The 25,124-nt window shown below is 47.8% G+C and overlaps 1 protein-coding gene and 1 long non-coding RNA gene across 2 annotated transcripts; one reads left to right on the top strand and one right to left on the bottom strand.

Annotated features, from left to right (window-relative positions):
- Window positions 1-3,902: 3,902 nt before the first annotated feature.
- On the bottom strand, window positions 3,903-13,204 carry EPO (erythropoietin). Its single transcript, XM_089480284.1, has 5 exons — window positions 13,192-13,204; window positions 10,438-10,565; window positions 9,389-9,478; window positions 9,098-9,280; window positions 3,903-6,696 (listed from the first exon to the last, which is right to left on the bottom strand). Exons 1-5 carry the CDS (start codon window positions 13,202-13,204, stop codon window positions 6,571-6,573), a joined length of 540 nt encoding a protein of 179 aa, XP_089336410.1. The 3' UTR covers window positions 3,903-6,570.
- Window positions 13,205-13,228: 24 nt separating this feature from the next.
- LOC149304376 (uncharacterized) lies at window positions 13,229-23,714 on the top strand. Its single transcript, XR_016271965.1, has 3 exons — window positions 13,229-13,393; window positions 15,454-15,617; window positions 23,465-23,714. It is a non-coding gene; the product is annotated as an uncharacterized LOC149304376 (long non-coding RNA).
- Window positions 23,715-25,124: the final 1,410 nt, after the last annotated feature.

Genomic DNA, 25,124 nt, shown 5'->3' on the forward strand with positions numbered 1-25,124 from the left:
TAACCTCAATCCGCACTGCTAGAGAGGAGTGACTCTGGATCTCGTGTGGAAAAACATCATGCTTTGCATTGCTAGAACAGGAATGACTGTGGATATGAGCTGCAACACCCCCCCCCCCCCAACGTGTGATAAGGTCCATAGAATGATAGCATTGGTAGAGACCCCAAGAAGGGCCCTGATCCCGTCCAGCCCTCTTCTGCCATGCAGGAACTCTCAATCACAGCATCCCCATTGACAGCTGGCCCTCCAGCCTCTGTTTAAAGACCTCTGAAAAACGAGACTCTGCCATAATCTCCATTGAGGGAGTCTGTTCCACTGTCAAACAGCCCTTACTCTCAAGAAGCTCCTCCTAATGTTGAGCTGGAATCTCTTTTCCTGCAGTTTGCACCCATTGCTGCAGTGGGTCCTGTTCTCTGGAGCAGCAGAAAACAAGCTTGAAAAGGCACATTTCCAAGCTCTGCAGTCAAGGGTCAAGGGCTACCTCAGCCGGCCATGTCTCTACCCCTAGGATCCCAAACCGTTCACTTTTGCTCCCCTAAACATCCAATAATGGCAGAGCAAGGAAGCCCAGTCTGTGGGTGATGCCATTTGGGGCTTGAATTGGAAATAACCTTTGCCCCCCGACTTACTGACTCTCGAGGAGACCTGGCTTTTTGGAGACGGCTTCCGAATTCGGTTTATTCCGGCAGTCCTGGTCCCTTCTCCCTTTGCTTCTGTCCACTTTCCTGGGGCCGCTCCTCCCTCGAGGCCAAAGTGACTTCTAGGCCACTGACCCCTGGACACAGGGAAAGGGAGCTCCCTCTGGACGCAGGGGGACCAGCCACGTCCTCCTTTCCCAAGACATGTCCTACATTCCCAGCCTTCAGTCAATTCCAAAATGGCCACCATTTTGAGCATGCCTAAGAATCAGAAATTTATATCTGTGTAACCATTTCTAGTTTCAACTTTCTAATGTCCTACATTTTAATTTAATGTCCTACATTTTCTGATGCATTTAGGATATCTGGTCGCCCTGTTTAGACAGCGCTGCTGCTATTACAGACATGGAGCTGGAGGAAGTTACTTTTTGGACACCAAATCCTAGCCAACATGGGGGATTCTAGAAGTCTAGCCCCCCAAAAAGTAACTTTCCCAAGCTCTGGCTGGATGGTTTTAAACATGGGGGTCCAAAAGAGTAACTTTGCCCACCCCTCACCTCCCTTGCAGCTTCCCTACAGAAATGGTTGGGCAATTATTATTTTTGTCCAATGCTCCACATCCACATCCCAAAGTACAATAGCACCCCAAATCCACAAAACACAACCAACCCAAATGCACAAATGCACATGTTGCAAAGTTTCAAAGCTCCACCTGATTCTTCATCATGAAAAGACTTTAAAACCCTTTGAATGACGAAGACGGAGCTTGCAAAGCTTGCAGCGTGTGCTTTGTGCGTTTCCATTGGCCCAGGGAAGGTCGCGCCGTTTGGTGGATTTTGGGTGTTATTGTACTTTGCGCTTTTCCTCTTCTGAATCTTCAAAGGATCTTCAGACTATCTCACAATATTGTAATAGTTTAATTCCATTTTAATTGTCACTTTTGTGGGTTTTTAACTGTACTGTGTTTTTAGACTGTAAGTTGCTTTTGAGTCCCAATTTAGGGGGGAAAGCGAGGTACAAATAAAGATGATGATGATGATGTTAATTTGTTTTATTTTTTATTTATATACCGCTATTCCAAAGATCATAGCGGTGAACAGCAAGTAAGCTAATTAGCAAGTAAGCTAATTTGCCCCCAACAGTCTGGGTACTCGTTTTAGCTCCCTCCTCGGAAGGATGCAAGCCTGAGTCGAGCTTGGGCCCTTTTGCTGGTCTTGAACTCACAACCTTGTGGTTTTGAGTGAATGGCTGCAGGACAGGCATTTAACCACTGCGCCACCAGGGCTCCTTCTGTCCTTCGAATTCCCTTCCACAAATCCCCTTTATCTTGAGATAAATGTTGATGATGATGATGTTGATGATGATAAATGATGATGATGATGATGATGATGATGATGATGATGATGGTTATGGTGATGGTGATGATGATAATGGTTGTGGTTCTGATGGAGGGTTCCTAATTCAGGATTACAAACCTGGCTTCACAGACTTCTGCATCTTTGCATATTGTTGACAAAGAGTTGCAGGTTGATGCGCAGATGCAGGTCTTGCCCAGCTGCCAGATTTTCTTGCACCGCAGATTTTGAGCCTAAACTTTAGCTTTTGCATTCGTTTCCATTTAGGTTCTGAGTTCGAATTTCCCCATAGGGCTACGGTGTCCAGATGCCAAAAAAAAAAAAAAAGACAGGGTTCTTACATGGGGAGGAAGGGGAATATGCAGCCATATGGACTTTAATTGGATACAGGTCAGCGCACCTTGCTCCTCTTGTTGGTATCCCTTGTTCCACGCAATGAATAGCCTTGGGTTCATTCTGCTGCAGTGTTTTCTCAAGATAAAGGGGATTTGTGGAAGGGAATTCCAAGGACAGAAGTGAACTCAGTTCCTTAACCTTTTGGGGCAAGAAGGAAATGCCTCTTGGACCCGGATGCCTCCTCCTCCTCCATCTCACCGTTTGCTCTCTTTAATCCCTTGGTGCAATGGGGCAAAAGGGGAAAGATCTGGGGTGTGGGGCCCATTCACACCATGTTATTATGGCGCTATGAGCCCACTTGACGCAATTGTAGTTCTATGAGTCCATTTTATGCAATTATAGCACCATGAGCCCACTTTGTAAAGTTATAGTGCTATTAGTAAATTTTATGCAGTTATAGTGCTATGAGCCCACTTGACGCAGTTATAGGGGCTGTGAGTCCATTTTATGCAATTGCAGGGCAAGGATTCCACTTTAAACAATTATGGCGCTCAACTACTTTATGCAGTTTTAGCACTGAGTCTGCTTTACTCAGTTGTAGCACTACGATTTCAATGTACAAAATTATGCTATGATTCCACTTTGCGCAATTATAGCCCTGATTCCATTTTACACAGTTATAAAGCTGTGAGCCCACTTCATGCAATTACAGCGCTATAAGTCTGCTCTACACAACTAGTCTATAGGGCTACAAGTGCTTTATGCAATGATAGCACTATGATTCCACTTTATGATGTTGTAGCGCTATCAGCCCATTTTAGACAATTGTAGGGCTAGGATTCCACTTCGTGCAATTATGGCGCTAAACTATTTTATGCAGCTTTGGCACTGAGTCCACTTTATGTAGTTATAGTGTTAGGACTGCATCTTATCCAGTTATAGTGCTAAGATTTCACTTTACGTGATCATGCTATGATTCCGCTTCATGCAGTTATAGCGCTATGATCCCACTTTATGTAATCATAACACTAGAAGTCCACTTTACACCATTTTCATGCTATGAGCATTTTATGCAGTTATAGGGCTATGACTGTGTTTTGTGCAGTTAAAGCGCTATGGGTCCGCTTTATACGGTTTTAGTGCTAGGAGTCCACCTGACTCAATTATAGATCTAACTTTACAGCTGGCTGGGGGATTCTGGGTCTTGCAGTCCCAAACAGGAGCTTTTCCAGAATATCAAACACCCAGTATTCATGCAGAAATTTGTCTGAAAAAATCCCAATGTTCACCACCTTGGCTCCTTTCCAGGAGATGCGAAGCCAATAAATCAAAGGCGAAAGTGCCTCTGGGCATGGGCAGAGTGCTACTGCGTATCCCAGCAGACTGTCAGGCAGGGCTGAGGTTGAGAGAAGGCAATTGGAGGAATATTTCCCATCCAGACTTCCTTCCTTGCAGGCTTGATAATCGTTCCCTTTTTGGAAAAGCAAAGCTCACAAATGGCGGATTTGTCCAGGAAGCAGGAGAACCTTTAATAAAGATAAGCAAGGGCTACAAAAGGAGGATTGATCGCAAATCCCATCCACCAGGAATCCTCCTTCCCCGGCCCACTTTACAAACCAGCTGCTCTCTGAAGTCCGTGAGATAAATATACAGAAAACTGTACATGTTTAACTTAATATCAAATATAAACTCTCATAAAATCCCCTTAGAACAAAACTTTACACACACACACACACACACACATACACACACACACACACATATACACACATTCAGGAAACACTTGCAATGACTTGTGATGATTACTATTTACTTTGGGGAAAGAGCCAAGCCCAGGTCGGTTTTTTGGGGAGGAATCCGCTTTGGGTTTGAGTCCGAACTTTAAAAAGTCATCTGTCACATTCCTTTGGCAAATCCCTTTTGGACAAATCTTGCCAAGAAAGCCCCATGAAAGCAGCCTCAGGATTGGCGTAAGTCAGAAATAACGAGACGGAATAAAAAATATACAAATTCCGAAAAGCAAACCCCGATTTTTAAAAATTATTTTGGTATCCAGAGGGGATCCTGGACCCAAACCCCAGCAGATAACAAGGCCCCACTGTACGTGTGATTGACGGCTATCAATCACTCCCCTTGGGGTTGATTTTCTAGAAAGCCCTTGCAACATTCATTTTGGACCTTTTTTAAGTATGAATTTTGTAAATATGAAAACAAGGCGTGTGTGGAGAGTGACTATGAAATACCATTCTGACAATCAGTTTACTTCTTTGCTATCCTGGAGAGATTGACAGCTGTCAATCATCCCCCAAGGTTATATTATCTCATTTGGGACAACAGTGTTAACAGAACTTGAGTGTCTCCTCTCTTCATTCTGGCTCCAGTTCTAATTTCCCCACTTCACAATATGATTGATACCTGTCAGTCACTTTTGCAACCACACCTCTTCTTGCATCCCACCCGCAGTGGCTCCATCTGACACATTAAAACCCTTCAGTGCAATCCTTCTTCTTGGGTTTACCTTGGAGTAAAGCCCATGAAACCCAAGGCAACTCACTCCGGTTGCATAGGATTGCAGTCTTTGAATAATATAATCCATAAGGATCCATTTACCCAGGAGTAAGAGCCACTGGGTGCAACTGGGCTTGCAGCAGCAGAGTCGGTGCAGAAGGGATTGCGCTGGGGAAGACTCAGCCGTCAAGGTTTTACATGCAGCGCAAAAGCAAAATTGGACAGAAATTGAGGAAAGACCTCTTCAGCTTCCCATGATCTGTATATGAATAGACCTCCCCAGTCCTCCCAGTTTCACTTACTGGGTGTCAATGGTGACCCTCAGAAACCAGCTCCAGGCAATCACCAATTTCAGACTTTCAAGACACTCAGCACAACCTGGGCAAAAGGTCTCTCCTTTTTTGGACTACAACTCCCAGATTCCCCATTGAGAATTAACAACTCACAGAATCCCCTTTTTGGATTATAGCTCCCAGAATCCCCATTTTGGTCTATACAGTTCAGTATCCCTGTTTCTGACTATAGCTCTCAGAATCCTTGTTTCAGACTCAAACTCCTATAATCCCCATTTTGGACTACAGCTCCCAGAATCCCTGTTCTGGACTACATCTCCCAGTATTCCTGTTTTCTGACTACAGCTCTCAAGAGTTCTTGTTTCAGACTCCAACTCCTAGAAGCCCTGTTTTGGACTACAGCTCCCAGAACCCCTAGGCAGCCATGTAGTCCATCCCTCTTGGATGGAACTGTAGTCCTTGGCTGGATGGGGGATTCTGGGAGCTGAGTCCCAAACAGGAACTTTCCCTCCAGTTCTGTTCCACTGGATGTTCCTTGGCTAAATTTTGGATTTGTGGCGAATCCTTTCCTTCCTTCCTTCCTTCCTTCCTTCCTTCCTCCTCTGCTCCTTGCCCACTCCTCCACATCCTACATTTATTTCTTCTCCTTTTCTTCCTCCCTTGGACTACAACTCCCATAAGTCAATGGCTCCGTAAGCAAACCCACCAACAGCTACAACCACAGTCTTTGTGGGTCCACCACTCAGAGGCTGCCCACCATGTGGGCCTCCATGTGGTCATCCACTCCATCCCAGTTGCCCCACGCCAGCGGTCATCCGCGTGGCCGTGACTCTTGGGGCTACCAAGTTCTGAGTCTCCATCCTCCGGCCATGTGGCTTCCTTCAGAACGGTTATGGTTGTGAGGTTGTGGTCCCTTTTGCTTCATTTGGCAAAAAGGTTCTCCTTTCCGTTTCCTCTTGCCCAAACCGAGTGCGACAGATGAAGAAGTATCCATCGTGCGCAATGATGGCCGCCCTCATTTGCCGTCTTCTTTTCAAGATGGCCGCGAGGGCACCTGTGTGCCAAGCCGTCTCCTTTCCCCCTCGGAAATTCAGTATATGACTCATACCTTGCACCAATCGCTTATTGTTTTCGAGAAAATATCCGTCCTCCAAGGCTGAGATGCCCCGTCTTTCCTTGCCACTTGCACAACCGCTGGTGTGTCTTCTCAGTTGCGTGCCTCTCTTTCTAGCATGCGTGTGCGAACGCCAATGTGAGACAAGGCAGGGTCCCAAACAGGACAGAAAACCATCATCCCCATGAGCCATGAGATCGATAGGTGTGTGGGTGTGTCTGCTGTGTCTGTGTGCGATTGCATGTGCCAGTCAACCAAGGTGCCATGCGGTCAGTTGGCAACATCCTTCCCCCCGGATGAAAATGAAGGGATTTTGGGGGGGGTTGTCACGTGCCGCTGCCTTGACACGCTCCGGAAACAAACAAGTTGACTTTGCCCCGCAGGAAACTGGAGTAGACGCTGAACAGCTTTTGCACAGTTTGTATGCTCAAGGTGGGAGTCGAGTTCAAATCCTGGGAGTCCGCCTGCAAGAAGGGACAAAACCATCCAAACAGAAAGTTGGTATCTTTTACAGAAATAGTTTAGAAGGGTAACAAGCATGTGTCAGTTTTTGAGTTTAACAAAACTCTTTGTCACAACTCTTAGCATATACACACACACACACAGAGTAGAGTCTCGATTATCCAACATAAACGGGGGGGGGGGGGGGCTGATAGTTGGATAGCCGAAAATGTTGGATAATCCAGAGGGTCCAAGAAAAGCCTTGAAATCACTATGAATTGCAAACGTATTGAAGCTTTATTGCAGTAACAATAAGAGTAACGTTGCAGTAACGTTATAGGAATAACATTGTCATGTAGAAACAGTCCTCTGAAAACGTAAAGAAATCACGGATCAACATTGTGATGTACAATATGTATTGTATAAACAGTTCAGTCCTCTGAAAATGTAAAGAAATCACTGAGAGCGACGTTGGATAATCCGGAATGTTGGATAATCGAAGGTTGGATAATCGAGACTCTACTGTATATATATAGGCATGTAATGACTTACAAGAAAAGCAACTAAAAGGTTATAAGTAACCTGTGCAAAGTTACCTTCTGGTCAACAAGGGCATGGGCAAGTTACATTTCAAAAGGATCAAGAACAAAAATAGAACTACTTTATTGTCGTAAGATGTAACAGTATCTAGTGACTTCCAAACGTGACTTTTGTTGGAGAGCATTTCTAAAGGTCACACTGTCTCAGCCTTGGAGGAAAGCAAATGGTGGCAAACCTTCTCCAAAGAAATCTTGACAAGAAAACCTCGTGATAAGTAGTTCTTAAGTCGGGACACACACAGCAACAACATTCAAATCCTCTGGTTCTGTAGCTCTGGAGAGAATCCCAATTCCCAACCCAAACTACACATCCCAGGGTCCCCTGGGACAGAACCATGACAGCTAAAGCTGGCATCAAAGTGCTGTAACTGTGTGGTGTAGATTCAGAAGAGCTGCCATAGAAACACAGAGCTGGAAAGGACCCTTAGGGGTCATGCAGTCGAACCCTATTCTGCCATGCAGGAATACACACAGCCCAAGCAGCCCTCAGGGGTGAGCATCCCCATTTCATTGTTAAAAACTGAAGCCTCAGAGCAAAAGAGCGGTGCATGGAAGCATGGCTCTTTTGTAATGTACACTCCTCCCTCCACATTGGCTGGGGTTAGGGGCACAGGACCCCTGTGAAGGTGGAAAAACCACAAATAACAAAAGGAATCTCTAGGTCCTCCAGGGCAACTCTGTGGCCAACGTCCGACAGACACTGACCATAGAACTGAGATGGATAGGGTTGCCATAACTCCGGACCTCCAAAACGGGAAAAAATGTAGGACAAAATTTTCAAATGTAGGACACAGGAAACTGTGTCCTACATTTGAAACTTTTGTCCTACATTTTCCCACGGAGGGGAGCGGAGGCCAAGCGGCGAGGGAAAGCCTCCACTTAAGGAGGCTTTCCCTCCCCGCCTGGGCCTTGGGCCTCACCACGATCGGAGGCCACAGAGGAAGGGCCAGGCCTCGGGCGATCGCCGGGACCTCCCTTCCTTCCCCGGCCTCCGCAGAGGCCGAGGAGGAAGGCGCGAGGCTGCCGGTGATCGCCGGGGCCTCGCCTCCTTCCTGGCCTCCGCAGAGGCCAGGAAGGAGGGAGGAGGCTGCAGGGAGGCGGGGAGGTTGGCACGGCTGCGCGCAGGTGGCGCCACCTCCCTGCAGCCTCCTCCGCCCCAGGCCTCGCTCCCCTCCTCTTCCTCCGCGCGGCCATGCGCGGTGGAGGAGGAGGAGGGCAGCGAGGCCCCCCGGGTTGCTCTGCAACCCCGCTGCAACCGGGCTTTACCTGGTTTTTGGATGGCACCCGTGCTGGGATCGGGCAGGTGCAGCCGGGTTATGGCAACCCTAGAGATGGAGGAGCTACAAAGGCCTAGTAGAGTCTCCTCTCTAGGAATCTCTAGGTCCTCCAGGGCAACTCTGTGGTCAACGTCCGACAGAAACTGACCATAGAACTGCTCTGGAGGAGCTACATAGGCCTAGGAGAGTGGTCTCTCTAGGAATCTCTAGGTCTTCCAGGGCAACTCTGTGGTTAACGTCCAACAGACACTGACCATAGAACTGCGCTGGAGGAGCTACAAAGGCCTAGTAGAGTGGTCTCTCTAGGAATCTCTCTAGGTCCTTCCATGCGACTTTTAGTTAAGGTTGACCATAGAGTTGCACTGGAGGACCTAGATATTCCTAGAGACAAAATATTAATAAAACCAGTGAATAATTAAACCCTCAAAAGTCAAAGCCACAAATTTGGAGGGATGATTGTACATACCCAAGGCAACAGTGTGTCTCTGAGCATGTGCAAAGTACATGTGCAAAACCCAGCCTTTCTGTGTCGCCGCCTCCGGACCTACCTGGGCATTGTGGCCGCGCAGGATCTCTCTGATGCTGCGCAGGTAGCTTTCGATCACCTCCAGCTGGTGAAGGAACCTGCGAATGTCTGGCTGCGTCTGCCTCTTGACCTCTCCGATGGCCGTTGCAAGGAGGGACTGGCCTCTCCAGACCTCGGAGGCCTGCCTTGACCTCTGGCCGAAGGGAAGGGTGCAAGGTTAAAGCAACAGCTTTGAGGCCCAATGTTGCACCCAAGATCCCCTTCCTCTCTAGCCCTAACCCTAACCAGGTCACAGACTTACATCCATGGCTCTCCAGGCAGGAAAATTCACCTTGGTGTCCAGGACGGTGATGGGTTCCGGTAAGTTGCAGGAAGTTCGACACATTTCCTCCTGGAAGGAAAAGAAGATGTTCTCTTCTTCACATGTTTAAAATGTGCTTTGCAACTCTGGAACTCTTAGATTCCCAGGCAGGAGATTATGGGAACTGTGAAGACCAGGCAGGGGATTCTGGGAGCATTTTAGAGTGTCAAGGCTGTGCGAAGGAGTCTAGGGACTATCTGAAAGAGTGTTAACACTCTCCGTTAAAAATGCATGAAGCTGAATAACAATAAAGGACCACCGTCTCCAAAATCTTTCTCGCTAAAGCTTGGGAAAGCTTGAACTACAACTCCCAGCATCCCCCAGCTGGCATATTCAATGGCTATACCAGCTTCTGGGAGTTTATAGTAATTATTTTTAATATTAATAAAATTCATTAATAATCAACTCTGCAAAAATCAAAGCTTCAAATGTGGACAGATGAGCGTATATCGCAATTGACCGTTTTGTGCATGTGCCATTTTGGTGCAACTGCGCATGTACGCAAATCCTGTTCACGGCTGCACAGAATAAACACAGCAAAACAAAATTTATTACTTCAGCCCATTGTCTTGATCCAGTGTTAAATAAATTGTGCCCCATAGCTTGAGAAAAGACTGAAATCCATGGCAAAACTGATCCTGGCAATGAGAATGGATTGCAAGTGCCGCAGTGCATTCTGGGTATCCCTAGTTGCTTATGCAATACCAGTAATGAAGTGCCATTGGCTTTCAAGCTATCGCCATCATGCTTCATTCCTGTTATCGTGAACGAATTCACAGGCGTTCCCCGTGAATGGTTTGTTGCCAGAGCATTGTGCATTATTCATGGGAGAACTACTGAATGCATGCGACGTCGTGTGAAACTCTTCCTTGCAGTCGCACAATTTAGCCAGGTTTATGCCTTTTTCTTTCCTCTTTTCCCCCGTATGATGATCTCCTAAGAAACCACTGGAATCAGGCTGAAGGAAAGACAAACAGAGAGGGACCTACGATTTCTCTTTCCACCCGGCTGGCATCTTGGATGTATTTGTCCATGACGCTCTGGTCGCACAGGGGCCTCGGAGGCAGAAGGAGAGCTGGAGTCAGGAATCCCAACATCAGTAGGAAAAAAGTCAGCCCTGAGAGAGGAACAATGGAGAAGGAAGAGAAGGTGGCTCAGAACCTGCAGTCAGACATCACAGATTTGGGTGAACCCTTTTCTAGGACCCGTTTGGCAGCCAAAGAGGCTTTCCTGACAACTAGCTCCCTGGCAGACGGATGGCCATGTGCCAAGGCGCTGTGGCCGCATTGCCAGCATCGGAAGCCTGACACTGAGCTGGGGTTGGGCTGGATGACCTCTAGGAACCCTTACAAGTCCATGGTTATAACCTCCTTGGGAACTTAGAAGTGTACTCTGTCCCTTTCGCATGTTCATGCGTATGTCTTGAGCTGTGCCTTCAGTTGCTAAGTGTGTTTGCCTGCTTGCCCGCTCCTGGAGGGCAAAATGAGGGGCATGGTCTCCCAAATTCTGCCATGAAATGAAATTTTCTTTCGGCCTCCAAATTTCCAGCATTGCAGAGAGTTAGAGAATCATTCCCCAGCAGAGCCCTTCTTTCTGCTGCGTCTGCATTCCCTTGGTAACTGTTTACCTTTAGCCCTTTTCTTGGGATGCCTCAACTCTGGGTCTAAAGGCTCAGCTGGCTTTTTCAAGTTCTAGAAACGGGGAAAACCAAAGGAAATGTTCACCCGAGGCAGAATTCTTATTTTGAGAAGCAATGCTCTAATTTTGCTTTCTCTTCATTAGCTACACCTCTGCTCAATCCATTTTACCTTATCCATCCATCCATCCATCCATCCATCCATCCATCCATCCTTCTTTCTTTAACTAAATTCATTTGCCCATTTTGGAAACCTTGCAAATAGACTTGGATGCTGCACATTTCAGAGGCAGCGCATGGAGGTTGTAACTCTAAAGCTGAATACAGAACAAAAACCAGAGGGGAAAATTAAAACAAACATCATTTAGGCACTGAAATAATTCACAAGTTGCCAAAGTCCTCACTTCAGCAGGGCTCCTGAGCAGTTAACTGCTTGCAAGAACAAGATATGAAAACACACCTCTCGGGTATGGTTTTCAAAGCTCTTAGGAAGACTTTGCGTTTGCATATCTGCATGATTTGATGTAACCCCCCCCCCCTTTAAAACCTGTGTGTTTGGACTGCCTGCCCTGTCTTCCTTGGCCTGCAAGGGATGCAGTTCCAAATTCCACACACATTCTGGTTTCGCATTTGGCTTTAAGAGCTACTTGAAGAGTGAGTTTACAAGCCTGCAGTGTTGACAAGAAAGCTTATCGCTATCTCCCAGTCCTTCACGCTTTAACTCATTCACTTGAAGGGCAAAGGCAGCCCAACGCTGGGAATGGAGCTTGGGAAAATTTGCTTTTGGACTGCAACATCCAAAATCCTCCAACTTACAGCCTGCTGCAGCCCCAAAATGCCCTTTTGCAAACTCTGCCAGGAAAATGCCCAATCTTTCCTCCCCACATCCTGATAGACAGACATGGGGAGATGTGCAGAGTGATCATTGTTGATCATAGGGTTTTCTTGGCATGTATCTCCAGAGCCCTTGCCATATCTTCAGAGGCTGAGAGAATGTGACTTGCCCAAGGCCACCCAATGGGTTTTTATGCCCAAGAGGGGAATCAAACCCTGGTCTCCATAGCGCCCAAACCATTACAGACATGGCTACCCCAGAAAAGGCAACATGAAACTGGACTCTTTTTTGGGGTGAATTTTGTTCACAGTCTCAACTCAGCTGCAAATTGCTCACTTTTGAAATGCCAGACTACCTGGCAGGGCTGGCGTGAAAAATGACTGAGATTGTGGCCTGAAGTTTCACTGGCCGCAGTTTTGAGGTCCCACAATGGTGTTTGAGGATGCTGAGAAGTCCTGGATCTCAGCCCCGTTCCCCCTTTTCCCTGACTGCCATCTCTTCTTCTTCCAAAGGACCCAAGGGTGAGCAATCCACTTCCAAATCTGAAGAGGTTTTTCCCTCATCCCTCCCGCTTCCCTTTACTTTTTTGCTGCATCTTTTAGATTTCAAACATGCACTGAAATTTCCTCGGGTTGCTGCCGCACTGCAAAATAGTGTGTGTTGTGTGCCTACAAGTCCCTTCTGACTCATGGCAACCCTAAGGCAAACCATCCTGGGGTTTTCTTGGCCCAATTTGTCCAGAGGAGGTTAGCCATTGCTTTCCTTTGAGGCTGAGAGTATGTGCCCTGCAGCTCTCCAAATCTCCCATTCAGGGGATTCTGAGAGTTGCAGTCCCATCACTTTCCCAAGCTCTGGTGAGGTACATGCCTCAGTGCGCAACGTGATAGCAAGCTGTCTATTTTTAAAAACAAAATTGGGGAGAATCAGGAAAAGAGGGCTTGGGAAATCCTTGTCCCCGGGGGCTGGCATTCGGCAGTAGAGCTTTGCAGTGGCAAAATGGCAGGTGCAGCAGCTGGTGGCAGCATTGCCGGTTCAAAGGACCAGGATGGAGGTCCTTCTTTCTACCCCACAGATCTTTCCAGATCCAAACTGAGCCGGTTGCAGATCCACCAATGTGACTCACCTGGAGGATTTCAGCCCACTCTCTGACCGTGCCCATTTTGCCATGCTAGCCAATTCCTCTTGGCTGGTGCCCAAGCCCAATCGATCACCACCCTTGGCGCCTTTGCTCCGACCTCCCCCTTGGCAGTCACAGGAGACAACATTACTCACCAGGTATCCCCATAGCCAAAACCTCATGGTCCTAGGAACTAGCGGACCCCTCGCGCGCCATGGCTAGCCATGGGCCTCCGCCGTGGGGCTGCCAAAGGGTCTGTTCGTCCGCCCAATAAAAAGGAACCAGGTGGTCAACAGATCCCTTTGGTGCCCTTCTCTCCAGATCGCTCCAAGTCCGGTCGGTTCACCCACCAAAAAGGTCAGTTCTCAAGGTGCTTCAGCCCCGATCCAGGCTACCAGGTGAGTTTGTGGTCAGCCTTACATCAAGCTGGGCCTCCTCTGCCCTACGGCTGGCCGACTCTACCCCACACCTTCAAAATAAGGTTTCCTAGTGGTAAAGCTTTCCTAGATATCCTGAAAACAAAGCTTCTTCCTTGGAAGTCCTTGGAAGTCCTTTTGAGCCAAAAGGTCAAGATTTGGTGAGGGTCCCAAACCCTTGGCTAGCAGTGGCGGCAGTGCATGGCTTGCCTCATTTTGGGTTCCAGGCTTTTCCTCTCTGCTTTCACTTGGATTCTGGCTCAGGGTGGGGAGTAGGGAATGCAAAGGGACCCCCTTATTCCTTCCTCCTGCAGACCCCAGGGAAGCTGCAGAGCTGCGAGAGGCGTCCCACGAGGGATGGTTAATGTTTCATCCGCTTGCTCTGTGTCCAAAGTGGCTTTGGCCCCCCTGCGTCCGTCCGTTTGTCCGTCCGTTGGCTCTCTCTTGCTCTCTGCACCCTTCCTTCGCTGGACACAGGAATGTCACTGGACAAGACTTGGGGGAGATGGACACTTTTCCTCTCGGCCGGAAACCTGGTGGTTTTTTGCACAATAAAATAAATAACTCTCTCCCCACCACCCTCCTCGCCTCTTCTTCCTCCTCCAGGTCAAGCCTTGGAGGCTTCAAGAAAAAGGCCCATGCCAGAGGAGGCACGTCGCTCACTGGCCACAGGCCAGCCGGCCACAGGTCCAGGCGCGAAGGTGGAAAAGGTCAGCCTGCTGGAGACCAGCCAAACAGAGAGAGGTTTCCAAAGGCGAGCTGCTGGGAGCCAGACGCTGCCAAAAAGAGGCTCCCGGGAGGAACTGACACTTCCTCACGGCTTGGCCACAACGCTGTCCTCCGCAATGACCCCCAGAGCATGGGGTAGACCCCTCTTCGGGACAGATTGGGGCCTGCAACTTAGGGTCTTTCTACGGCCAATAATGCCTTCTCTCTGTGGCCCAAGACAGTCTGGCCTGTGGCGATTTGGCTCTCGATTCCAGTCTTGGGCTGGATTTGGCCCCTCAGGGTGCATCTGCATTGGAGAAAAAACACAGTTTGACACCAGTTTAGCTCCATCCTATGGAATCCCATCATTTGTAGGTTCGAAAGGTCTTTATCCTTCTCTGCAAAAGAGGACTGGTGCCTCACCAAACTACAAATCCCAGGACTCTATAGGATGGAGACATGGCAGTTAAAAGTGGGAACAAACTGCATAGTTTTGAAAGTGTGGATGGACTTTCAGATAACACTTTCTCACCTTGGATGACTCAGAGTAAAGATCAGAGCAAAACCTAGAATGGTTCAACTGTCCCAAAGACATGGGAGCCACAGACCCCCACTGACCTTTAAAGACCCTCCCAGGACTTCTCTCCTAAACAGCCCAGCATCCACACCCTCCATCTTTTTGAAGGACCTGAGGGGATTCACAGGTGTCCCTCCTCTCCGGGGTCACCATTTATCCCTTTTATTTATTTGCTCTGACTTCTTTGTCAATTTCACTGGCATCCTGCCTTTCACCCAAAGTGGCTTTTAGCCCTGCAGACTCCCAGCTACTGGATACAGAGCCAAGCCAGCATCCCACTTGCTCCCCGGCTGTTGTCGTTGTCGTTTTTTCTGGCTGGTGTGGCTTGTTGCATTTCACATCTGGCAACCAGCCACAAAGGGGAGAAGATGACTATAGACATCTCTATATTGCCATGCAACTTAATGGCAATCTGATAGATTTCAGAGGGTTTTCTTAGGCAAGGAGTACGATCAGTGAGGCAAGTAGTTGCAAAACCAAATCAAATCTTCTATCAAATCTTCTATCAATTTTCGTTTTTTGATAGAAGATTCGATTCATTGGTTTTGCAACTACTTGCAATTACCCAGGCAATCTGACAGCAGCTCATAGTGAGGTAAGTTGATGCAAAACCACTGAACCAAATCATCTGTCTGTATGTCTGTCTGTCTGTCTGTCTGTCTGTCTATCTATCTATGGTTGCCTGGGATGCTGTTTACATCGCTGATGACACACAGATGATTGACATGCGTTTTGAAGTGGCACAAACTAGTGGGGACGACAACTGAGTAAAAAAAGAAGCTATTACAATGAAAAGATCCGCTTTCATAGTGGGAACGACGGACCTTTTGGAATCGATTCACCAACACGGAGCGAAGGCGAATTGCAAGCCAGTTTAAATGTAAGTGGGAATGAGCTCCCAGAGGTGGTTTTGCCAGCTCCTTCCTCTGAAACAGTCTAACAGCAGCTGGGATTCATTGTCAGTCCTTCTGGGGAAGGGTCTTCTTTTTGGTCTGCTAATCCCAGAATCCAGATGCTCAATGCTCAGACCACTACACCACACCTGGTCCTGTTGACAGGCAAACAAACTCTTTTTGGACCAAGTGCAAGGTGTCATTTTGGAGCCCTTTGTGTGTGACCCATCGAAAGCCTCCTCACCTGGGAACAGGGAAATCTGGAAGGGGGTCTTTGCTGCTCCTTTTCCCCAGAGAGGAGAGGAGAAAACAAGGAGAAGAAGATGGGGTTGGCCTGGGCTCTGAAGGGAAGGGAAAGAGAAGCACATCCCATCGGTGACCCATCTCCTTCCCCCTCTGAGCCAAGAGGAGTTGTGTCCTCTTCACTGTTTGATTTGCTTCCATCCAGAAATAGTGTCTGAACCACCTGTCCCTCCGAGGACTGGACAGTTTGGACAAGGGGCCAAGAGTCGGATGGTGCACCCTTGTGCTCTGTCCAAACAACAAAACAAAACACCCAGAGAGGCCTGTGTGAGATGAACACACAACTGCGCAGTCGGAGCATCATGTTCTGCTTGCTGGATGGGGATCTCAGTCCCTGGAATAAAGCCAATATAAAGGTATCCCAGCCAGCCGCTTACTCTGGGCCACCTTCCCTTCCCTGTCCTCCTTCATTTGCACACTTTCAGCCTTCGTCTGCTTGGGTCTTTTGGGAATTTTGGACTTCAACTCCCAGAAGCCCTTGTCAGCTTGGCCAACAGTCAGGAACTCTGGGAGATGAAGTCCAGAATATCTGGAAGACCAACATTTGGGAACCCTGCCTTTGCACCAGGGCTTTCTCACCACCAACTCTTGTGCAAAGTCTTGGGAACAGTTGTGCGAAGGTGAAAAGGTGGTTCTACATGATTTCAGAAACATCGGCACCTAGATGAAGTTTGTTCAGTATTAAGAAGGGAGGCATTTGTGTGCCAATAGTTTGCTCTCTATTAACTCATCAGGAAAAGAAGAAGAATGGGGCAAAATCTTGCCTTTCCCAGTTGTCTCAAACTGCAGCAGCTTTTTATATCTTGACTGTTCTTCCTCCTTCATAACCTTTGCCATCTTGACCACGCTTTCATGCTGCTTGGTCACTCCCAGTTGTCCTCTGCAAAACGTTGGCAGGTGTCTTTCAAATATCAAAATCCCAGGTGGAGAAAGTCTTTATAAAGTTTGAATGTCACCCTTTGCATTTTGAGTTCAGACTAGCAGCCGGTGCAGACCCTTTAAGAAGAGTGTTATGTGTTGCTATCTATAGGATACGCCAGTCCACCATCTTGCAGTGCTGCATTTTGCACTGTTGGTAAACTTACCCTTTCCTCTAGAGCAGTACTTCTCAAATAGTGGGGCGGGCCCCCCAGGGGGGGCGCGAGGCTCCGTAAAGGGGGGCGGGAGGCTCAGGTTACAGTGTTATGCAGAGGTGTACTTATAACAATTTTATAGACAAATGATACTATTTACAGTCGCGCGGGGGGCGCGAAATGTTTTCTTCTTCCTGGGGGGGCATGACAGAAAATAATTGAGAAGCACTGCTCTAGAGGAACTTTCCCAACCCCAGCAATCTTGGCTGGAGCAGATGTCAGCTCTTGCAAAAAAGCCCACTGTCTGCCCAGTCTTGGCATGGCCACTGGTGCTATCAAAGGCGAAATGTCAGTTCCTCTTGGCTCCGCAGCTGGTGCTCTGTGTTCTGAACACACTCCGGATGATGCCAAGATCCACCTGGCATGGAAACTGCAAAGGCTGGCACTTTCTGGATGCAGCTTGTGACCCTCAGGGTTAAAAGGGGCACAGAGAGGCAGGATTGGGGCAGGTGTGGAGGAAAGGAGAGACGATGGACCTCCTTGGATCTAGGGTTTCTGCAAGTTAGGGACAAGTCGCTGGCACACAGTCGGGGTGACCAGATGCCCTCCTTATCCAGGACCTGTCCTACAATTCAACCTTCTATCCAGGAGGAATTCCAGCATGTCCTCCATTTGGAGCATCCCTAAGAAGCCCATTGAGTAGCACTGCCTTCGCTGTTCCCTTGGAGAAATGCATCTATCCTCATCCCTCCATATTTGTGGCTTTGATATTTGTGGCTTTGATTATTCACGGATTTGATTAATATGTTCTCTCTAGGAATATCTAGGTCCTCCATTGCAACTCTATCGTCAACTTTAACTAAAAGTTGCACTGAAAGACCTAGAGATTCCTAGAGAGAATACTCTACTAGGCCTTTGTAGCTCCTTCAGCGCAACTCTATGGTCAGTGTCTGTCAGATGTTGACCACGGAGTTGCGCTGGAGGACCCAGAGATTCCTAGAGAGGTGTCCTCTCAGGTAAAAGCATGGTGTTTTTGTTATTTGCGGTTTTCCCATATTGATGGGGGTCTTGTGCCCCTAACCCTAGCGAATATGGAGGGACAAGTGTACTTGGCAGCCTGTCCTTAGTGCAAACGCAGCGAGAGGATGAATCCTTTGAAGGCCCCATTCACACTATGATGAAATTATCCAGTCTGGAAACCTGGTTATTTCCCCGTCGTTCAGATTTGCACCAATTCTACTACTCAGTGTAGTTTGCATGCGAGGAGGGGGGCAACGAAAAATCCCATTTAAACCCATGCACTTGGCACCAGATCCCTTAGCAGTTCTTTCTTTTTTAAGAGCTGCAATAATCTGCATTTCAATGTGAGTAAGCTATCGGATCAAGTCAGATCGCACAGCCACCATTCAGGAAATGCCTCCGTTTTGATCCGGAATGGTGGCGAATGGGAACTTCAGACCAGATTTAAATGCCACGGAGAGATTTGCTGCCTTAGAACGTAGTGGGATCAGATGTAAATCTCTCTGTGCAAAAAACGTAAATGCGGCTGGCCCCTACTTATTTTTTCCGAGGAGTAATAGCAGCAGAGAAGACTCGCACCCAGCGCTTGGGGTGCATTTATTTCTCGGAGGGGAAAAGGACAGCAAATGCGTCAGGCAATGGGCTTCTTGAGAACACAAGGCAAATGTTGCAGTGGTTTTTTCTTTAATTCCAGCATGGTGGGCAAATGAAAGGAAAGATTTAGATGTAGGTTCAGTCAAGCGTTTTCTGGCTAGTCAAGTACTCTAGAATTTTAAGCTTTGTCTTGCTCAGAGTTCTAGAAGTATCTTGCAGCCAACGAGGCATTTTAATTAAGAAAAATACAGTTGAGTGAGTCAGTATATGTAGCTTATTGAGTCAGCATAGCCTAGTAGTTTCAGCATTGGATTATGACCGGAGACCAGGGTTTCCTTTGAATCCTGGCTAGAAACCAGGATTTTTAGGGCAAGTCACACTCTCTCAGCCTCAGAAGATGGCAATGGCAAGCCCCCTCTGAATAAGTTTGCCAAAAAACCCCACCATGATAGATTTTCCTTAGGGTTGCCGTAAGTCAGAAACGACACAACAAATATAGCTTTAAACGACCCATATGGAATGAATTTGTATTTTTTGAGCTTGTATTTGGTCATGTCTTCCCTTTTTCTGGAGTGTCCCACATTTTGGGGTGCAAAATGTCTCCCTCTGCAGATAGGACCCCTGGTCACTCTGCACATGCTCTGTGCCCCTGAAAGGGCTCTCCTCCACAGGAAAGCGGACTCCAGGAGGCAGGCAGGTGGGCTCCTATGAAGCAACCTTTGTGCCGAATCACAGGCCGTTCCGAGTGCGAGCCATGCTTCAAGGACGCTGCCCTCTGCCAACCTTTGCCAACCAAAGAGAGCTTCTGGAAGCAACACATGCGTAGGATTGCCTTGGCAAGGCTTGCCATTCCCTTCCTCTAAGCTGCTGAAAGTGTCACTTACCACCTAGCAGGGATTTGAATCCAAGACTCACAGAGTCCAGGGCCACATTGCCACATTATCCCCAGCCTCAATTGAGAAAGAGAGGGGTACAGTGGTTTGAGGACTGGACTACGACTCTGGAAACCAAGGGTCAAAGCCTCCCTTGGACATAGGAACTCCCTGGTTTCTTATCCATCCATTTGGAAGATTTTGAACACTGAAAACTTTAGAGCTGATTTTAAAAGGGCATTCGATTCCCATCCATGGATGCTCAAGCCCCATTATATGCAATGGGGTTTTGTTGTTGTTATTGTTGTTGTTATTATTATTATTATTATTACTACTACTACTACTACTACTACCACGGTGGGCCCTTGGTATCCACTGGGGTTTGGTTCTAGGATAGAACCAAATTTTATTATCCTCTGTAGGTAACAAAATCCATGCATGCTCAAGTCCCATTATTATTATTATTATTATTATTATTATTATTATTATTATTATTATTATTATTATATTGGGCCCTTGGTATCTGCTGAGGTTTGGTTCTAAGATCCTCCATGGATAACAAAATCTGTGGATGCTCAAGTCCCATTATATACAATAGGTTGTTGTTTGTTGTTGTTGTTGTTATTATTATTATTATTATTATGGTCCCTTGGTATCCACTGGAGTTTGATTCCAGGACCCCTTGTGGATACCAAAATCCATGGATGCTCAAGTCCCATTATATACAATGGGTATAATTAATATTAATATTACAGTGGACTCTTGGTATCTGCGGCTGGAGTTTGGTACCAGGACCCTCTGTAGGTACCAAATGGTTGCTAAAGTCCCTTTCTCTACAATTGCAACATAAAATGACATCCCTTATAAAAAAAAGAAAGAAAGATAAAATCAAGGTTTGCTATTGGGAATGTGTATCTCTTTTGTCCTATTTCGGCCCATGGCTGGCATGGACAGGGAGGGCCCACTGCACAACCTACACAACAAGCTCCACAGTTGGCTGTGTTGTTTGCAAGAGGCATTACGTTGTGGAGTGAATGAAGCCGGCCCCCACAACAGGAAAAGGAGAGCCCTCCCATGCTTTGCTGCATTCACGTAGGCCTGCACATCATGTGCCAACATGCAGCCACATTGTCTGGCCCCACGTCCAGGAGAGGACAAACACCTTCCCCACACTCTGCCATGGCCATTGTTATGATACTTCCTCCGGCCAGAGGTGACCCCTTGATGCTCTCGGCAACAAGGTGCCGCGCATCCGAGAGAGTGTGCATGCATGCACACACGGCCACCCTCCCTCTGACAGGAATTCTAGAATACAATCCTAAAGTTGGAAGGGATCCCAAAGGGCAATCCAGTTCAAGTCCATTACGCCATGCAGGGATACACAGAATCCTAGAGTTGGAAGGGACCCCAAAGGGCATCCAGTCCAACTCCCTTCTGCCATGCAGGAATAAATACACAGATTCTCTGAAGATGCCAGCCACAGATGCTGGTGAAATGTCTGGAAGAAACTCTTCTAGAACATGGCCACAGAGCCCCAAAAACCCACAAAAGGGACCCTAAGGGCCATCTGATCCAACCCCATTATACCATGCTGGAATAAATACACAGAATCCTAGAGTTGGAAGGAACCCCAAAGGGCATCCAGTCCAACTCCCTTCTGCCATGCAGGAATACGTAGAATCCTAGAGTTCGAAGGGAACCTAAGGGACATCTGATCCAACCCCATTATGCCATGTAGTAGGAACAAATACACAGAATCCTAGAGTTGGAAGGGACCCCAAAGGGCCATCCAGTACAAGTCCATTATGCCATGCAGGAAGACATAGAACCCTAGAGTTAGAAGGGACCCCCAAGGGCCACCCAGTCGAAGCCCTTTCTTCCATGCAGGAATGCTCAGTCCCTGTGACAGGAGGCCACCCAGCCTCTGTTTAGAAGCCTCCAAAGGAGGAGACCCTCAGAGCCAGCATCTTCCAACACTGAACAGCTCTTCAGGAAACTCTTCTTAATGTTGAAGTGGAATCTCTTTTCCTGTGGTTTGAATAGAGATCCCTCTGGGGACCACTTCCCAACTGGGTCACGGGCCAAAGACTCCGTCAAGAGGCGGCAGGCCTGGCGCGTACCTGACTCAAGCCTAGGCCTTGTGGGGTGACCCACCGTCTGTGATCCCCTGGGGTTCAGGGTACATCGTTTCGGACCAAGAGAGCTCAAGAACTAGGTCTCCCAAAGCCACACACATGTATGAAAAGAGCAGGTTTAGGGGGTCATCGTAGAATCTTACAGCCGGAAGGGACTCCAAAGGTCATCTACTCCAGCCCCCTGCAGCCATGCAGGAATCCACAACCAAAGCAGTCTTTAAAGATGCTCCTCCCAACCTCCAACCTCTATTGAAAGGCCCCCTAAAATGGAGAACCCTCCACCCTCCAAGATAGTCTATCCCACTCTTAAACAGGATGCATAAAAGCAAATAACAGTACTTGCCTGCAGGGAAAACTACTTGCCCATAGGGAACCACTGGAGAATACTTGCCCATAGAGATAGAGTGAGGAGTACTTGCCCATAGTGAAACATGGAATACTTTTCCCTAGGGAAACATAGAATACTAGTCCATAGGGAATCACTAGGGAATATTTGCCCATAGAGAAGCATTGGAGAATACTTGCCCATGGGGAAACATAGGGGAATACTTGCCCATAGAGAGTATTCTGTTTCCCTATGGGCAAGCAATTCCCAATGTTTCCCTATGGGGAAGTATCCCCAATGTTTCCCTATGGACCAGTCCTCTCCGCTTATTCTCTATGGGCAAGTATCCCCCCCATGTTCCCTTATGGGCCATTATTCGCCAAGGATTCCCTCTGGATAAGTATGGTTTCTCTATTTGCAAGTATGTTTTCCCTATGGGCAAGTCCTGTCATTTGTTTTAGTAACTCACTCCTCAAAGCAGCCAAGTTATGAGTAACTTGTGTTACTCATAACTTTGTACTATAGGTGTCCCAACTCTGGGTGTCTCCTGACCAGGCTGGCTCTGGGGATAATGGGAATTGCAGTCCAATGCATCTGGGAAGCCTTGAGAAACCTTGCTAAATCAGTCATAGGTGGGGGGGGCATATATCTAATTTCCCAATTTACTATAACTTCTGTCCTCTTTCTTTCCCTGCCGTTTTGCCTCCCATTAATATTAACCTGTAAGCACACCAGAGACTGGGCCTAATAATAATAATAATAATAATAATAATAATAATAATTAGAAGGCCCAGTCTCTGGGGTACTTGACATTGCCATCCTCTGAAGCTGAGAGAGTGTGAATTGCTCAAGGTCACCCAGAGGGTTTCCAGGACTGAGCAGGGATTCGAACCCAGGTCTCTAGAGTCATAGTCCAACACTTAAACCACAAGGCCATGCTGGCTCTCTCCATACAGTTTATATACAGATGATGATGATGATGATGATGATGATGATTGCAGAATTTTTTATTCTTCCAAGTCGCCATGAACAGAAATGGTGCTATATAAACTCTATGGAGAGAGCCAGCATGGCCTTCTGGTTTAAGTGTTGGACTATGACTCTAGAGAGACCTGGGTTCAAATCCCAGCTCAGCCATGGAAACCCAATGGGCAACCTTGCGTGAGCCTCAGCCTCAGAGGATGGCAATGGCAATCCTCCTGTGAACAAACCTTGCCAAGAAAACCCCAGGATAGGTTTGCTTTAGGGTTGCCATTAATTGGAAAAGACTTTAAGGCACACAATCACAAAAACGATCTGGAAATGTCATTTTCTTGGTAGGAATTGGTGCCAAAATTTTACTCTGCCAAATTTAGCTCTGAAGGTACACACCTTTTTACTTTATGTGTAACTCTCTGGTCAGTGTAAACACACACACACACAACACTGATGGCCTATGTCAACAACTGAACAACAGCCACAAAGGATGTGTAGTTTACTCCTAAAATTAACTGTTTTCCCTCCACTTTCCAGGTCCTAAGAATGCAGAAAATAGATAATTTATCTGGCTTCATCTGCACTGTGGAATTAATGCAGTTTGACACCGCATTAACTGCCATGGGTCCATGGAATTCTGGGATTTGTAGTTTTGTGGCACCCGATTTATTTGGGCACAGAAGTACAAAAAAAAATCCCCTAAAAACAACACCTGTATCTCCAATCCTTGCAATAAGTAAATAAAGATGTATGTTAATTCAAATGCAAATATGTTGCTGATAAATGAAATGATGGAATGTAATAAAGAATATATGTATAAATATATAAGTGAGGATGGAGGGAGTGGTTTGTGCATGGTCCAAATCTCCAAGATTAAAACCAGGTGTGTGATGCCCCCCCAAGACGGGTATGATGCCAATGGGTCTTGGATTCGATTCCTGCCTTGGCTTCTGGCCGCATCGGTCAAGCGTCTTCCCCGTCCGGCACAGGAAAAGCTTTTACAGGTTTTTCAAAGAGTAATTTTTAGAGGAAGGAAGTGAGTAAGTGAGAGTGACTGCTGGCCGGAGAGGGTCCCCCGAGTGACCATTGGGCCCAGGCAGTGGTCCCCGGCCTTCCCAGCTTCTGGGCCCAGCTTAGGCAGCCCCTGGGAAAGGCCAGTGGCCGGAGGTCAGAGGTCGCCCTGGTTGATCTGTCACTGCCTCCGGCGCCGCTGCTGTTTGGAGACGCGACAAGGATCGATGGAGCCAGGTCCGGGTCGCGGATCAAGGCTTCCGCCTGTGCAGCGCGGCACGTATGGCCTCCCCGGCCTTGGCCCTGGACCAGCGGCCCTGCTGCCAAGGGGACAGCCAGGCCAAGGGAGACTCCCTGGCCCTTTGGACACTGGCCCTGCAGGCAGGCCTCCAACCGGTGCTGCTGGCATAGGATTTTGCCTGTAGAGACTGAATGGGCCAGGGCAAAGCAAGCTGGGTACTGAATGCTTGCCTCCTGTCTTGCAAAGGGAAAAGATCCCAGGGGGATCCGGTGCTTTGCATACTTGCCATGCAGGCAGACATTCAACCGGTGCTGCTGGCACAGGATCTTGCTTGCAGTGACCGAATGGATAAGAGCAGTGGATCCTGGGAGCTTGGATGGCTGGGTTCCTCTCCCTCAAGGGAAACAGGTCCCAGGGAGATTCTATGCCTTGGACACTGGACCTGCAGACAGGCATTCAACCGGTGCTGCTGGCACAGGATCTTGCTTGCAGAGATTGAAAGGGCTAGCACAAACCATGCTGGATATGTGGGTGTCTGGGTTCCTCCTCTGCCAAGGGAAAAGATCCCAGTGGGATCTTCTGCCCTGGACACTTGATCTGCAGGCAGAAATTCAACTGGTACTGCTTGCACAAACTGAATGGGCCAGCAAAAGCATGCTGGGTTCTTTCTTTCTTCTCCTGTGAGGGGAATAGGCATCAGTGGGCTCCTGTGGTTTGGACACTTGTCCTGCAGGCAGACATTCAACAGGTTCTGGTTATACAGGACCTTGCTTGCAGAGATGGAATGGGCTAGCACAAGGCATGCTGGGTACTTGGTGCCTGGGTTCCTTGCCCACAAGGGGAAAAGATCCCAATGGGATCCCATGCCTTGCCCTGCAGGCAGACATTCAACTGGTTCTGCTAGCACAGAAATGGAATGGGCCAGCAAAAAGCATGCTTGGGACC

The sequence above is a fragment of the Sceloporus occidentalis genome, unplaced genomic scaffold (genome assembly GCF_023333645.1).
Source record: "Sceloporus occidentalis isolate IW3139 unplaced genomic scaffold, rSceOcc1.0.p SCAF_14, whole genome shotgun sequence".
In the NCBI taxonomy this organism is placed as follows: Eukaryota; Metazoa; Chordata; class Lepidosauria; order Squamata; family Phrynosomatidae; genus Sceloporus; species Sceloporus occidentalis.

Excerpts from the sequence above, each read along its gene's own strand:
- EPO (XM_089480284.1), bottom strand. Across the intron at positions 9,281-9,388 it reads CTGCCTGGAGAGCCATGGAT|AGGTCAAGGCAGGCCTCCGA; the intron begins GTAAGTCTGTGA and ends CCCTTCGGCCAG. Across the intron at positions 6,697-9,097 it reads ATGCCCAGGTAGGTCCGGAG|GATTTGAACTCGACTCCCAC; the intron begins GCGGCGACACAG and ends GCGGACTCCCAG.